Source organism: Drosophila obscura, unplaced genomic scaffold (assembly GCF_018151105.1).
Source record: "Drosophila obscura isolate BZ-5 IFL unplaced genomic scaffold, ASM1815110v1 contig_97, whole genome shotgun sequence".
In the NCBI taxonomy this organism is placed as follows: Eukaryota; Metazoa; Arthropoda; class Insecta; order Diptera; family Drosophilidae; genus Drosophila; species Drosophila obscura.
Genome location: NW_024542891.1, coordinates 825,882 through 840,887, shown reverse-complemented (window position 1 = coordinate 840,887; position 15,006 = coordinate 825,882). Strand labels below are relative to the sequence as shown.

The following is a 15,006-nucleotide window of genomic DNA, read 5'->3' as shown; positions in this document are numbered from 1 at the left end:
CACAGAGCCCATCAAGGCAGTCGGTCGCGGTCATTAACCTCTCCTCCAGGCAATCAATGGCTATTGGGAATGGATGTGGATTGACCCCCAGGCCGGTAGTGACCCCCATTGTCCACTCTGCCAGTAATAACGCGCCTCTAATTCGAGCCAATTCATTAATCAACCAATTAGTCAGCTGGTAAGTAGTCGCTGCCAAAACACACACCATTCGAAAGGGAGAGAGGGAGTCGCGTCGAGTCGAGTCTGTCCGTGCGAGTATTATACCATAAACGTATAAATATCAATTTGATCTGTCAAATATTGACACATCAAACCCTAAACAAACCAATGACAGGCCCAGACAGCCAGCCAGCCAGCCAGCCAGCAAGCCAGCATCCCCCCGGCGTCGCTCATCTAGCCATTTAGCGGCAATTTATGAGCAACAAAACACCCAAAAAAAAAAGGACAAAAAATTGGTGGAAAAATAATAAATGAAAACACTGAAATGATGCTCGCTCCGTCTCTCACTCACTCTCTCTGTCAGACACAGAACCCGAGAAGCCAGAATCCAGGCACAGCAGCACAAGCAGGAGGGGGAAAAAAAAGGGATTTTTCAGATAATTTCAAGGGTCCTTGACTTTTGGGCCCCGCAATCGCAATGAGCCAATGAATGATGCTGCTCCTGTTGCTGTGCCCATTCCACCGTCCTTTGAGTCGAGCAATTATGTGTATTATATAACATCATGTTGTGCAGTTTAATGTCAAAAACTTGGTTTTTTACACCAAAAAACTGTTGATGTTGGGTGCGAAAGGTTAGGGGATGCTGGCCCCTGGACCGGGAGGGACCATTCCTCTATTTCCCATCCATCGGCTACTGGTTTTGCCGCTCTACAAGAGTCCAGAGTCCTTGTGGATCAGGGTTCAAAGTGCGTGTGAATATGAGGATGTTTTTGTTGCTGTTGCTGTTGCACGGGATGCTGGGCAACTTTTTGCGGTATTGTTAAGGTGTGAAGGGAGCGATTAATGCCACAAACATCAGACTCTGAGGACAATTGAGTGAGGAGCCCGTGTAATGCGATAAGGCGCCAATCCCCGATTCACAATTATCCCATTGTGATCTCTCTCTCTGTCTCTCTGTGCTCTGTGCTCTGTGCTCAGTGTTTTTCTGTCTTTCTTTTGGGTCAAAAGTGCAGGGCAAAAAAAAAAAGGGGAAAATACAGGAAATTACATTTGAGTTATCCTCTAGACAGGAGCAGGAGAAGGAGAAATAGCAGAAGCCGCAGCCGCAGCGCGCAGCCGGATCCGGATTCGGAGCAGGAAAATCAGCAATTAGTCAAGTGGTTAATGAGTTGAGCGAAATCGGATCGGATAAGGACACAAAACAGCAGCGGAGCTGAGAGAGTGGAAGGATATGAGGACTGTACGCACACACCTCATGATGGATTTGCGATTTCGAATTTCGGGTTTTTGGGCTGTTGCGATTTTTCCCCTTATGCCGAGGATGCTGCTGTGCATTTTCCGGCACATTGGCGAAACTGCAATTGCAATTGGTTTTAGGTGTGGGGTGTGGGGTGTGGAATGTGTGGTTCTGGGTCGTGAAAAATGGGTGGAAAAAGGGTTAAGGGGCTTAGAGGGTTGTCCCGGGGCGCAGTATGGCAGGCAGCACAATGACAAAAAAAAAAAGAAGCGAAAAATTAAAAAATGGCACAACAGGCAAATTTCTCTGATTTGGATTTTTTTTTTCGTTGTTGTTGTTGTTGTATTTTGCAGAAGGGTTGAAAGCACGCAACTGCAAATGGGCGGAATGGAAATGAATTTTTTGAAAAATATTTTCAAATACACAAATTTAACGATGCTAATGTCGCTTGCACTGAGAGAAATTCCAAGAGAAGAAGTGTCAAAATGCCCTTCAGGCAAGCAGAATTCTGTTGTAGATGATATAAAGGATGAGAAAACAGCAGAGAAAGAAATATGTATATGTGCATTGATATTACTTTAAAAAAAAAAACTATTAAAACCAAGAAAAAAATGAGTTGGATTTCTTTTCATTTATCTACTATAAGTATATATTAACAAAAAAAAATCAAAATATTATTTCCATAAACTTTAAGAACAACTAAATATTAAATGAATAACTTTCCATTCATGTGAAAAAGGTATATGTGCATTCTAAATATATATTGAGTATATTTGTAGAAAATAGAAGAAAGTAATTAAAGCCTTGCAAAATTTTGTAACTATATTTTCTATGTGCTGGAATCCCACCCGAAGTTATGCGATTTATTTTTAGCAGAGCGTTTATCAATTATAATAATATTCCAATTATAGAACTGGTAAGCAAAAGACATAAAAGACATCGTCAGAATAAAAAAATCAGACATGTTGAAAGCTGTTTGAGGGCATAAAAGCAAAACTAAAATGCGCTAAAATCAATCAAATATTAATAAAATGAATGAAATATCAGTTACATCTTCAACTTAGTTCCAATTCATTTTGCTTTGAAGTACGGCTTGTGGAATCATAGTAACCGAACGATTTTAACTGAATTTCAGCCCAAATGGTGACCTTCCCCAGCCATTTTGTTGATGCCCCGCATAATCAAATGCTGTGCCGGCCCCCACACCACCACCACAACCCAACCGTTGGCCAGAAATGAACCTCATTCGATGCCGTTTCGAAGGGCAATTGTCCACAAAAGCCAGGGGATATCACAACGTGGACGTGGACGAGGATGAGCAGTATCGATTGCCGATGGTGGCCAGGTGTTGCCGTTGCCATTTGGATAAATTTCGATTTCGATTTTGGTTTCGGCTTAAACCGAGCGAGACATACACATGGATCACCTTCACCCCCCGGCGCCTACCCAGCCCTACCCTTCCCAATCCCAATACCATCCCCAACCCTAAATACAAGGCAACCCCCCTTAATACTCATATTGTATCTACATACATTTGCATGGCCTCATTTCTTTTCATCCATAATTTTGAAATTGCGAGCAAATTTTCCCCGCGCCGCTTGATGTTTGCTTCGTGGCATAGTTTTTCCACACACACACACACACACACACACACAGGGAAAAGGATTATTTATTTATTACGAAATTTTCGTCATTCGATGCGCGGCTGTGGCGCGTGGAAAGGTGGAAATCAAAGGTGGAAGCGGGACTCGGGGACCAGGCCAGAACTCGACGGCCGCCGCAAATGTCGAATTATTCAAATGATGATTCCAACCCCTCGATGCGATGATGCCGCACCGTGCACCGCGCACCCCAACCCTCTCTGTGATATGCAAAAAATGAAAAAATGTAAAAAAAGAAGCAGAAGAATGAAATGCTCGTACGCACACATACAGGACACACAGGACATGGGCTTGACTTGGGTTTGGGCTCGGGCTCACTTTCAGATACAGGACGCACAGGACATAGGAGATACTACATACATACATATATATGTATATATATATATGAGAGGACCAGGCGCGTCGCGTTGATTTTTGTGTGCACTTTTTTTTACCTTGCGGCAATCTGGTGGCAGACACACACACACACACACACAGAGGGGAGAGGGGAGAGGGGCAGAGAGGCACGCACGTGGTGTAGTGGAAATGGCCCTCATGTTCCTGCCACACTGCTGCTGTTGTTGCTGTTTCCTTTGTAGTTTGCATGTCCCGTTTCGTCATATGAGATCGCGAACGTTTTTCAAATTTTTCATTTATTCAAAAACAAGAAGGGAACATCAGCCTCAACTTCGGGCAGAACGAAGCCTTAGATACCCTGAAACTATTTTGGTATTATTATTTTTGCCCGTAAGGATGGCCTGTACTTTATGGATAGATAGAGGAGTCCCTTCCCACAGATATAGGACTCCATGGAAGCACATAATAAAAAAAGATGTGGAAGGCTCAGATGGATATTTCTAATAATTATGAAGAGATTCATGGAAAAGATTCCTTTTGAGAAAGAAAGAAAACCCAGCTAGGGGTAGAATCTCCGCTAAGATATATTCCGCTCTTATAATCTCTTATCATGTGCATTGTCTGCCCAAATCCCATCGCCCAGCGAATATACCTCCCATCGAATATCACCTCCAAATGGACAGATAGGATAGCGACGAACAGGACTCGCTGGGCGGCGGCGGCCCATTCATCTGTATGGGTGTGCATACTCGCGAGTATTTATGTGTGTGTGTGCGTTCGTGTAATATGAAAGTCGCTTTTGAAGACATCTGCGTATTTTTCCCTATCCAATATGTGTCCTGAATCGTCCCTTTTCGGACTCCCTGTAACCCCCCACCCTATACGGGCAACGGGCACACGTTGGCATATCCCTCCAGTCAGTGTCGCCAACCACAGTCGGTATTTGAATTCATTTAATTTGCACCTTGTTGGGCAATTTTTATTTGTTTTCATTTATTTTTTGGTTCTTTTGGTTCCTGATGTGCATTTCTATTTTGTGTATTTTGGTAATTTTATATGCCGGCTGGCAACATCTGTTCCTTGGCGATCTGTTCATTGATGACGTGTCTTAAAGGTAGGGGTCGGACCTGCATTATCATGCTGGTTGGTGGCTGAACGATTAATGCTAATTTGGACATAAAAAACGAGTAGCAATTTCTAACCGAAAACATTCTTATTTTTCATGGAAACAAATACATCATTTCTTTTAACTTCACTTCTTTATATAACACAAACAAGTCGATGAATTTTTAAAAGTTCTCTCTATCGAGTACTCAGACATTATTTAGTCACAATACTTTCGGGAGTGTTCAGTGAACAACCAAACGCTTGTGTAAACTTAAAATAAATACGGAATTTTTTTGTTTGCCAGCAGCCATGGCAAGCCCGTTGGAAAATAAATTGGTCAATGCGGCCAAGACCATCGAGCAGCAGCTGGACCAGCAGCTGGACCGCTTGGACAGCCTGGACTCCGATGATCTGAAGGTGTTGCGCGAGCAGCGCCTACGCGAAATGAAAGAGCTGAACGCAAAGAAGCAAGAGTGGCTCAAAAACGTGAGTACTGTGATGAGAGCTAACACTGGGAGCTGGAGCCAATTGCTTGTCCCCTTCCCGCAGGGCCACGGCACCTACACGGAGCTGGCCAGCGAGAAAGAGTTCTTTGAGGTGTCGAAAAATTCACCCAATATCGTGTGCCACTTCTACAGAGACAGCAACGAGCGCTGTCGCATTGTGGACATGCACCTGAAGACTCTGGCCGCCAAGCATGTGGAGGCCAAGTTCTGCAAGCTGAACGCCGAAAAGTCCCACTTCCTGACGAAACGCCTGCGCATCGAGGTGATACCCACAATTGTCCTGGTGAAGGACAGCAAGACAAGTGACTTTATTGTCGGATTCACCGATCTGGGCAACTGCGACGATTTCTCCACGGAGATTCTCGAGTGGCGCATCGCCCACTCCGGTGCCATTGACTACAAAGGTGATCTGTTGCAGCCGCCAGATGTGAAACACAAGCCGTACATTAACAAGCCCAAAAAGACAATACGTGGCGGCGGTTGCGGCTGCGATTCCGATGACTCTGACTAACTAACTGCAGCCTCCCATTCCGCAAGCAGCTCCCAGCAACACACATACATCCACACTCACAGTAACAAACGAAACGAATCAGCGCACACACAGATCAATAGCTAGCACAGGCATCTAAGCTTAGATTGGGCACACCTTTTAAGAGTTATTTATTTATGGGGCAGTGCCTACTACGCTCTCTTCTCCACGCATTGCTCCCCCACGTACAGCATAATTATTTGGTTGGCTTTACACCCCGTCTGGGCGGTTTATTAACTCTAAACTACTATCCACGATTTACGCACGGTTATGCAAACATTTTGACACTGTTTTCAAATACACTTTTAAATATTTGTACCATGTGGTTTGTGACAGAAATTTGCAAGCATCCTCGAGTGGCGCACTGAGAAGTCTGTGCCCTTGGACGCAATCCACACATCCTCCACACATAAAACGCTCTTAAATTGTAAATGTAAAAGATATAGAAAAAATATATACAAAAATGGGCAAAAAAACAAGAACCAAAAATAATTGTCTAATAGATTTTTGGGTTAATTTTAAATCTTTTTGCGGCGCTGTAAAGCAATCATTGAATATCACTATACAAGGCCTTTATGGCTCTTTCATAATTCCCATAGCCCCGTATTTAATTGCAGTAATTCTATAGTGATTTGATCTGGAATTTATCTATCATTATGTATCTCTCTGTATATCATTTTCTACACACACATTTATATCTTTCCTTCTGGTTAAAATTATATGTATATTTTTTTTTCGCACAACCACAACTCGTTCCTCCACTTGATTACCCTTCTCACTCTCTTCGCAATAAGCCCAAAATCGAATCCAAATCAAATTTGAGTAAAAGTCACCAAATAGACACAGTCCCTGGCACCACCCCAAACCCCACAAACACACACACGCACACACACTCCCTTCACAAATGGGGAAAAGTATCCCTAACTGGACCCAGACCCCCCACACACACATCCAAACAGGCAAAAATAAGAATAGAAAAGTTTGCATAAATGTCCACAAACATGTGGCCCAGTCCCAGCTCCAGCTCCAGTTCCAGTTGCCTCCATTTTAGAGATGCTCCACCGAACACCCCGCTCTCCCGCCCCCGCAACTCTTCTATTTTCTAGCCGACTTTGCGGGGGGACGCTGGTTGGATGGGTGGGTGGGCGGTCTGCCTCCTTTATATACTTTCTTCTGCTCCACTCATTGGCATCGTTGGCGACTTTATAAAAATGTTTGCCCTTTCGGTTTGTTTGTTTGCCTACGCGGCGATTTGTTTTTCTGTCCGTCTGTCTGTCTCTCCGTCTGTCTGTTTGTTTGTTTGTCTGCTTGTTTGTTTGCTCGACTGCGTTTTGTGTCGTAAATTTAATGGGTAGCAGCAACAACAAAGGAGATATCGAAAAGGAATCGAAACGAATTGAATGGCAAACGGGAGCCATGCATAAAAAATTGCCAAAGCCCAGCGAAAGAGAGGATGAGGCACATGGACGGGCGACACTGGCAGCCAAGGGTTATCTTCGATTAGCCCGAAATGTTGTCATGGCCTGTGGTCGCACATATGTGCCAGGCAGGGGGATTCGCAGTGGAATATGTGGCATGGTGGGGTGGGCTTTTGGGGGGGGCGGCGGGCAATGGTGGGAGGTCTGGTCTGCATGTGTGAGTGTGGTCATAAGGCCAAAGCACAAATAATAACAGTCACGCGTCGTTGTGCCACCACCCACTCCCACACCCACGAATAAGTAGCGGAGAGAAGAGACGAAAAAGTAGCAGACACAGCAAAAATAAATATTAAAAAATAAAAAAAACATGAAAAATAACGCAAAGAATAAGTTGGTACTAGAAGACGTACCACAACTGGACTAAATAATGCTCTATAAAATATATAGGGCAGAAGGTAGATCGATTTTAGGAAGATACTCTATGTAGGAAGCAAAACAATAAATATGAATATTAAATTAAATATTAAATATACATTTTAACACATTTAATTTTAATTTATAGCAGTAGGTATGTATAATATATTTATGTTCTTGTTTAACGATTTTGGATATATTATTTTAAAATGTTCACACATATCCATTCAGAATTGAAATATTAAACTAAAAATGCGACTTTCCTAGCATGAAAAATTCGATACAAATTGTTCACCAATTAGCACCGGAATATCATGCGAAATTCCATTCGAAATTCCTTGCTTATTTAATTTATTTTTTGCCATAAAAAAAACTGTGGAAAAGCAAACAGAAATTTCTATAATTAACGCAGTTTAATGGACTTTTTTTATTTGTTTAAATAAATGCTGAAAAACTATTCCGTACAGCTGCAAACAAATGCCACAATCGATGTGCCACACCAAGAAGCCAGGCCACCAGGACCCGAAACCAAAACCAAAACCGAACCCGAACCAAATCCAGTGGATACACCATGCGAATCCTTGAATGATTTTAGTGCTGCATCTCGCTCTGGGTTGGCGGACAGCGTCCCCCAAAAAATAGGGCCATTGATCAAAATTGTTACAATAATGGCGAAAAATCCACCCCGCATATACGGCGTGGACAGAACATACACCCACCCCCCCTGCCACCTCCCACGGACACACACACACACACACACACACACACATATTCAAGGAGAAGAGGGAGGAGGCTGGGTGGACCGTCCACCGTTGACTGTCGACCGTCGGTCGTCGTTCCCTGTCCTTCCTCCCCCTACCCACACACTGTTTTCCCTGCCTTTCATTTGGCATCTACCCTGGCCCAGCAAAGTAAACAAGGGTATATTGTGTTTATGTGTGTTACAGGCTGATGTTTCGAGGCAATCAATTTGACATTTGGAAATTATATATCATATCGGAATAAGATATCATTACAGCCTGTTAGATGTTACAATTATTACAATCGGAGCTATTCAGTGCACTTATCGCAGTTATTTTCAATCTTTCCACTTGAATCTCAAGGATATCCAACATAGCATCAATTGATCTTTAATAAATAAAGCCGCATAAACTCTACGATTCCTATTAGACCTACTAGAAAATGTATTCCTTTGTTCCTCTGTTCCTTCCGCTTTGTAGATCGAATTATTCCTTGCACGAACCATTTAGGGTCCTATGCTCGGACTTCAATTCCCTCTACCATATAATATCCACCACTAATTCCCTTCCTCTTCTTAAATCACTAATACTAACATACCTTTCCCGTAATTAATACTATTTCTTAGCTATCTTTGCATGTTTATTTCTTTATGTTGTGTTTAGCTCTAATTTTCCTCGAATTTTAGTCTAACACCTATCTTTGCTGCATGCTCGCGATCGGTTCGGTAACACGAGTCGCGCGTCATGCGGCTGCGCCCCTCGGTCGGTTGGGCGGGGAGGTTCGGCTTGGGGTGCATCACTTTATGGTATACGCCAGTTAATGGTGCAGTATTGAAAATTTACGCCACTGGAGAATTCATAACTTCACTTACTTATCCCTACCATTTCGAACGTATTATGATTATTTTAGCTATAAGAATTATCATTTGGTAAGGAGTATCCGATGGTCGTTACATCCACGACAGCATTTGCCACTTGTTTCATTTCGTTTCATGGCGAAAAACACTGCCAACGGAAAGCAAATATCGCCATTGCTGTCCGACATGGCAACGGAACGGACAACAGGACGAGAGGGCACGGACACAGAGCTGGTCGAGGAAGCAGTGGGTGGGGGCAGTGTGATGGTGTGGGGTGGGCAGGCCCTCGTCTACCATTGAAAGCCTTTTTTGATGGCGGCTGCTGCTGCTTCTGCTGCCAGCGATTGTGGTGGTGGTGGCTCTGTTGGTGGGTTGGCGGGTTGGTGGGCTGGTGGGTTGGTGGGCTGGTCGAGCAAGGTAGCAGGCGGTTGCTAACGGTTGAGCCTCTGCACGGAATGTCCAAAAGGACCAAGGGACCCGCCGCCGCCGCCGCCGCCGCTACATGTGTGTGCCACAGCATCGTAATGGCCACAGTTGTTGTTATGGCCAAAGTTCGTACGTGAGGGTCGAGCAGAGTCGTCGTCGAGTCGTGGACGCGAATGACGAGGGGTGTGGTGGGTGGTGGGCGGTGGGTGCTGGCCACATTGGAGCACACACACACACATATGTATATAGAGGGGGAGGGTACTGTGGGGGACAACATCTATTCGCATTTGGTCCTTTTTGGTGGCCGTTAGCTGGTCCCGGGGTCGTTTGTACATATTGCATCAAAGAAAAGTTTTCTGCTGTTGGAAAAATAAAGCAAGAAAAGTCCTGCACACACACACACACCCGTACAAACACACATACTTGGACCACACGCAGTCGCAATGCAAATAGCAACAAAATAAAAAATATAAAAAAATAAAGTTGAAAGTGGTCGTCGAAACGGACAGGACAACGCCAAAAGGATATGCCCAGACACATCTACATATACAACCATATATATGTATGTATGTATGTACATATATTTTCTTGGGGTATTCATGCAAATAAGTCTCCCGCCCTGCCTCGTTTTAGCGTTTATCAAGTCAGGACTCGAAAATTGGCTGCCATTTCGATCTACCCCAGCCACCACGGCCCAATGGGCCCCTGTCCAATCTAACCCAAAAAAAAACCAAATCAAACCGCAAAGAATTGAATCGAAACATTCTTGCAGCTTCATTGACTGTCGCCAACTCTAGAACTTCGAAACGAAACTCTAGCCAGAGATGATCCTTCAGGGGCAAATGATCAGACCTTCAAAAGGTTGGAAAGTGAAGAAGTGGGGCACCAAAAAAAGTAAAACGAGAAGGAACGTGTGAGTCGCTTCAGGGGACGCGACTCAACTTTTATACCCGTACTCAGACAGTATATATGTATATTCTACATCTACAATGTAGAATTAAAGGATACATACATGCAAGTATGTGTGTAAATTAATAAAATAAAATAAAATAATTAATACGTAGGGTGAATGCCCGTAAACAGGTTTAATTTAGATATAAATTATATCCAAAATATAGCCCAAAAACTGAACAAAAATGAGCATCAACTATAAATTACTACACTAAGATGGCTTGAGAAGATCCTTAAAGGCAAATTCGTTGTATAATGCAAAAGAAGTCAGATTTCCCATCATAGAACGGATACATTTGGGTCCACTCGCCCCGAGTCCCATTTAAGATCTTTAAAATTATTGATATTCCTCCAACATATTCGTTTAATTTTCTTAAAACCCACAGATCACACATGCCCAGCCCAGCCCACCCGCATCAGCTCCAAACCGCAACCCCAACTGTTGGCCCAACCATCGCCCCCTGCTCGGCCTTCGCCTTCTTCTTCTTCTCATCCTTCTGTTTCTCCTCTAAGGACGCAATCAGAGCTCGAACCAGTCCAGAGCAGGCGGCCACATCAGGCCCAGAGACCAGGGACCAGGCACCAGGCCAGGGCTGATCTCTGGGACAAAATATTAGTTCTGTCAAAATAAATTTCTTTGAGTAATGTAATCCCATTTTGTGGTCTTCACCCACTGGGAGGGAGGGAGGCCAGGCAGGCATGGGGAATGGGAAGGAGAAGTGGTACTATGTGGGGGGAGTTGGACTCATTTTTTTTTGCTCTCACACTCTTCACTCCCCACTCTTGCTCTGCCCCTCAGACCACCCTCTTGGTCACATATCGCATCAGGCGGAATATGAACGCGATAAATCTGTTCGTGATTGTTTTTTTTTTCTGTCTTTTGCCACACTCACACCCACACACACACACACACACACACACACATGTGGGTGGTAGCTTGGGCAGATGGGTGGTTGAGAGGTGTCCAACTCTGTTTGCGATGTGTGTGAAAAAAATGGCAACGGAATTCGCTAATCCCAAGGACCAGGCTCAGATTGAGCTTCAGCTGTCCTTTATTACACTATTTCCTAGGCTCAGGCCCCAAGATGTATATCCACATATACATATGTAGGAGAGGAATGAGGCTTGCTGAAGCGGTGGGGGGGGTGGGGGGTGGGATGAGGTCTGGGTTGGAATGGCAATCGGACGAAGAGCGAGTGTGGCAGGAGGAGCCGTGGCATTGGCAGTGGCTGTGGCAAAAGCCAGCGAAGTACGAAGTCGATTACGGACACATGTATTGTCGTTTCACGCACATGAGAAGACGTGACCAGGTGGGTGGATTTCCCACCCCCACACACCCCACCCCCTATGAGCAAGAGTACATATGTGTATGTGCGTGTGACTCGGTCGCTGGATGATGACAATGTCTCCTGACAGCTTTTGCGGCCGCCTGTGATTGCCAAAAATGAACCACGATGACGGGAAAAAAAAAACGAACAAGAAATTGCAAAAACTAAAGCCAACATTCAAAGCCGAAGGCTTCGATACCCTGACAAATGCAACGTCTACATGACAACAAAGTGATTAACATATATAATATATATGTATTTAGTTAACATTTTACCATTTATTAGTCTTTAATCCAGTAGAACTGTGAAATTCAATGCAATTTTCAAGGCAGCAAATAGTAAACTTATTGAAGCTGTTGTGAGATCTATTCAGTGCCCCTGCCTCCCTGGCTGTGTGTTATGGTACCACATCCAATTCGATAGATTTTGGGAATCCAATGATCTTCCCTGTTCCTCAAGCACAATTGATAGCAAATTCTACAGCAAAGGTGGAAGATTCATTCGGAATCAAAGACTATGCGAAGATAGCCGTGGATAGATACAAAAATTCCAACAAATACTTCTTAGTTATGTTTTTCATGCCATGTTCTTATGTACCATACCTCTACATATATCTCTACATTTCAGAGTCCAGCACCACAAACGACTAAGCATAATCGTAATACCCTCCAGAAGGGAATACACAACAACAACGAAAAAAAAAAAAAATATATATGTGTATATGTTTAAAAAATGAAACCCCTGAAATGTAATACACTCAAATACACACGCACGCACCATGAGGCAGGCCGTATGAGTTGTGATTCGCGGGGCAGGACATTGATGAGGCCAAATTTCTGTGATTCGTCATCTAAATAGGTTTTTGCCCGAGCACTCACCCACATCCACACACACACACACAACATACACAAACGGGTGTAAAATTACCAAGCATTACACACACGCACACACACGCCACGCCACGCCACACGCACACTCGCACACATCTAGGAGGGGGGAAATATCTCGGCCATTGGCAAGCTAATGGCCAAGAAAATGCCATGCAGCTGGTGCAGATTTTCATCAGCGGTCTCCGTTTTCGCCACTAGCCGCTAGGTGGCCAGCGAGACCAGCAACCAACAACAGCTAGGTCCTTTGATGCCTTACAATTCGATTCCAATAAGAACGTTGCAGGAAAACGCCGCTAGGTGGCTGCAAGGGGGTCCTTCGGGGCTGAAGGGTTTTTTTAAATTTGAAAGTTTCTCCTTGAAAGTTCTTTCTTAAAGTTGTTTCGTATTGAATGCCCATATTTTAGTTCAGATATTTGACAGCTGTTTGCAGTGCAGTGGGAGCCCCCATGGAAACCAACGATGAATGTCCATTCCCTCCTTCCTCTTCAGCTGCTGAAGCGCCGCTTGTGCTGCTCCGCGCGCAGCGTACCTTTATCTGCTTGCAGGATCGCTTCAGCAAATAAAAAACCATTAAAATCGGTGCAGCCGTTCGGGAGTTGCAAGTGTTCGAACAAAAACCGACTTTGTTTTACAGAATAAATATAGATAGATATATATTGAATTGTATTGAATTAACTTGAACGATGAAATACTTGAGGATATGCCTAATGGTTGGGGCAGTCATGGGGAGACCGTTTTGTGTTTGCGGCATATGTTCATCTGTGGTGCCTCTTAGTTTTCATCGTTCCAATCGAATTAATCTTCTTCCTCTTCCTCTTCGGAGTCATCATCATCCATACCATCGACAATGTCACCAGTGAAGTAGAGCACTGCCTTTGGAATGATTTGGGACCGCAGAAAGTGACCGATTTCAAAATCGGCTGCCAGTATTTGCCGTGATTCAACATCGACTGGATCCTCTGGTGTGTTGAAGAAATTAAAGAACGTGTCCATGGGAACTTGTTCGGAAGTGTAGCGCACTGTGCCACGCTCCTTATGCTTTTGCGTCTTCATGGTTGAGTGGACAGTCAGGTCCATTTTCTTCTTCCAGTTAATTTCGCATCCCGAGCAGCTGGCAATTTCCGGTCCTTCGAAGGCAAACGGACTATCTGGGTCAACACTGGACTTCACAACGTAGCGCTTTGTGAGCACCGTGTTCGAAAAGAACGCATTCTTGTCGAAATGAAACTCCAGAGTGTACGAGTGCTGCAAGAGTTCCGAGGTTAACTATGCCCGAACTAAGGATGGAAGCGTAGTTGCCTTTCTACATACCCCGTCATCGTATTTGATGGCAACGTCTGTTAGTTTGAGCAAGGCTGGTACATCGCATGACTCAATCATCTGCGACAGAATAGCGACATTGCGGAAAATTGTTAGCCAGAATGCGGGAATGCCCGTCGTATCCTGACGAATACTTTTGAAAATCTTCAGTGATTTAATGAAGTGGGACTTCCACTTGAATTCTGTAAGCGGGTCCTCAGGGTCTGTCCAGTTCGGCTTCTCCACAGCGGGGTCCACTGTCCCGACGACAACTTCCTTGCGCTTATCGAACAAGGGCTGATACTTGAGCTGGTATTTCTGCTCCAGCTTTTTTACCTCCTCATAGAATTCGGCCTCGATTTTTAGAGTCTCCACCTGCAGATTTTTGAGCACCACAAGTCTGTTTTGAACTGAAGCTGGCAGTGCTTTAACCATTTCACGTAAATACTGCCTACGCACTAGCCAATCCATTCCATTCGGAACGGACGGGCAGTCAGAATTTAGAGAATTTTGATCGTCCCCCGAATCACAGGACTCGGCATCTGTCCCGGCAGTGTGCCCCCCTCTGGTGGAGTGTCGTCCATTTGTATTAAGTGCAGAATTCGTCAACTCAAGAACTAAATGTGTTGCTAAACTGCAAAGTGACGCCAAATAAAATTGAATTGAATATATTTCGTTATCGTTAAGTTAATTTTGTTTTTAGTTTTTCGTGCTATTTGTTGTTTGACTAGAAATGATCTAAAACCATTTGGACTACTGCGTTAGTAGAGTTACAACAAAAATCTGGAATTGTTTTATGATTTAATCTTTAAAATGTACTTTTCTTTTTGTTGAATTAATATTTCTGAACGATAGCAAGGCACTATATTAAGTAAAGTGATCTCTGATGAAACTTTATTTGTTATTATTTTGATCACATTTTTTTCAGCGTAATATTTTCTTTTTAATTGCCACATCGACGTTTCACCTCAACTACCGAGCGCACCGCAAGAATCCCAATATTTATCTCTATCCATGTAGCCCGAAAAAAAACTCCCCAATGTGTCAGAACAGTGAAGAGCACGGAACGCTACATCTACATATACTTGGTATGACTGCCCTACTCCCACGAATCTTGGCGTGTTACAAAGGATTTACAAAAATTGAAA

At 43.9% G+C, this 15,006-nt stretch overlaps 2 protein-coding genes across 2 annotated transcripts; one reads left to right on the top strand and one right to left on the bottom strand.

The window, feature by feature from the left end:
• The first annotated feature begins 4,715 nt into the window (after window positions 1-4,715).
• LOC111074375 (thioredoxin domain-containing protein 9-like) lies at window positions 4,716-6,014 on the top strand. Its single transcript, XM_022367129.2, has 2 exons — window positions 4,716-4,986; window positions 5,050-6,014. Exons 1-2 carry the CDS (start codon window positions 4,810-4,812, stop codon window positions 5,515-5,517), a joined length of 645 nt encoding a protein of 214 aa, XP_022222821.2. The 5' UTR covers window positions 4,716-4,809; the 3' UTR covers window positions 5,518-6,014.
• A 7,159-nt stretch (window positions 6,015-13,173) lies between these two features.
• LOC111074371 (nucleosome assembly protein 1-like 1-A) lies at window positions 13,174-14,929 on the bottom strand. Its single transcript, XM_022367123.2, has 2 exons — window positions 13,871-14,929; window positions 13,174-13,804 (listed from the first exon to the last, which is right to left on the bottom strand). Exons 1-2 carry the CDS (start codon window positions 14,327-14,329, stop codon window positions 13,355-13,357), a joined length of 909 nt encoding a protein of 302 aa, XP_022222815.2. The 5' UTR covers window positions 14,330-14,929; the 3' UTR covers window positions 13,174-13,354.
• Window positions 14,930-15,006: the final 77 nt, after the last annotated feature.

Bases quoted from the DNA above. Each gene is read 5' to 3' on its own strand.
- LOC111074371 (XM_022367123.2), bottom strand. From the start codon at position 14,329: ATGGATTGGCTAGTGCGTAGGCAGTATTTACGTGAAATGGTTAAAGCA. The intron at 13,805-13,870 runs GTATGTAGAAAG...GAACTCTTGCAG, and splicing joins CCATCAAATACGATGACGGG to CACTCGTACACTCTGGAGTT.
- LOC111074375 (XM_022367129.2), top strand. From the start codon at position 4,810: ATGGCAAGCCCGTTGGAAAATAAATTGGTCAATGCGGCCAAGACCATC. The intron at 4,987-5,049 runs GTGAGTACTGTG...CCCTTCCCGCAG, and splicing joins AGCAAGAGTGGCTCAAAAAC to GGCCACGGCACCTACACGGA.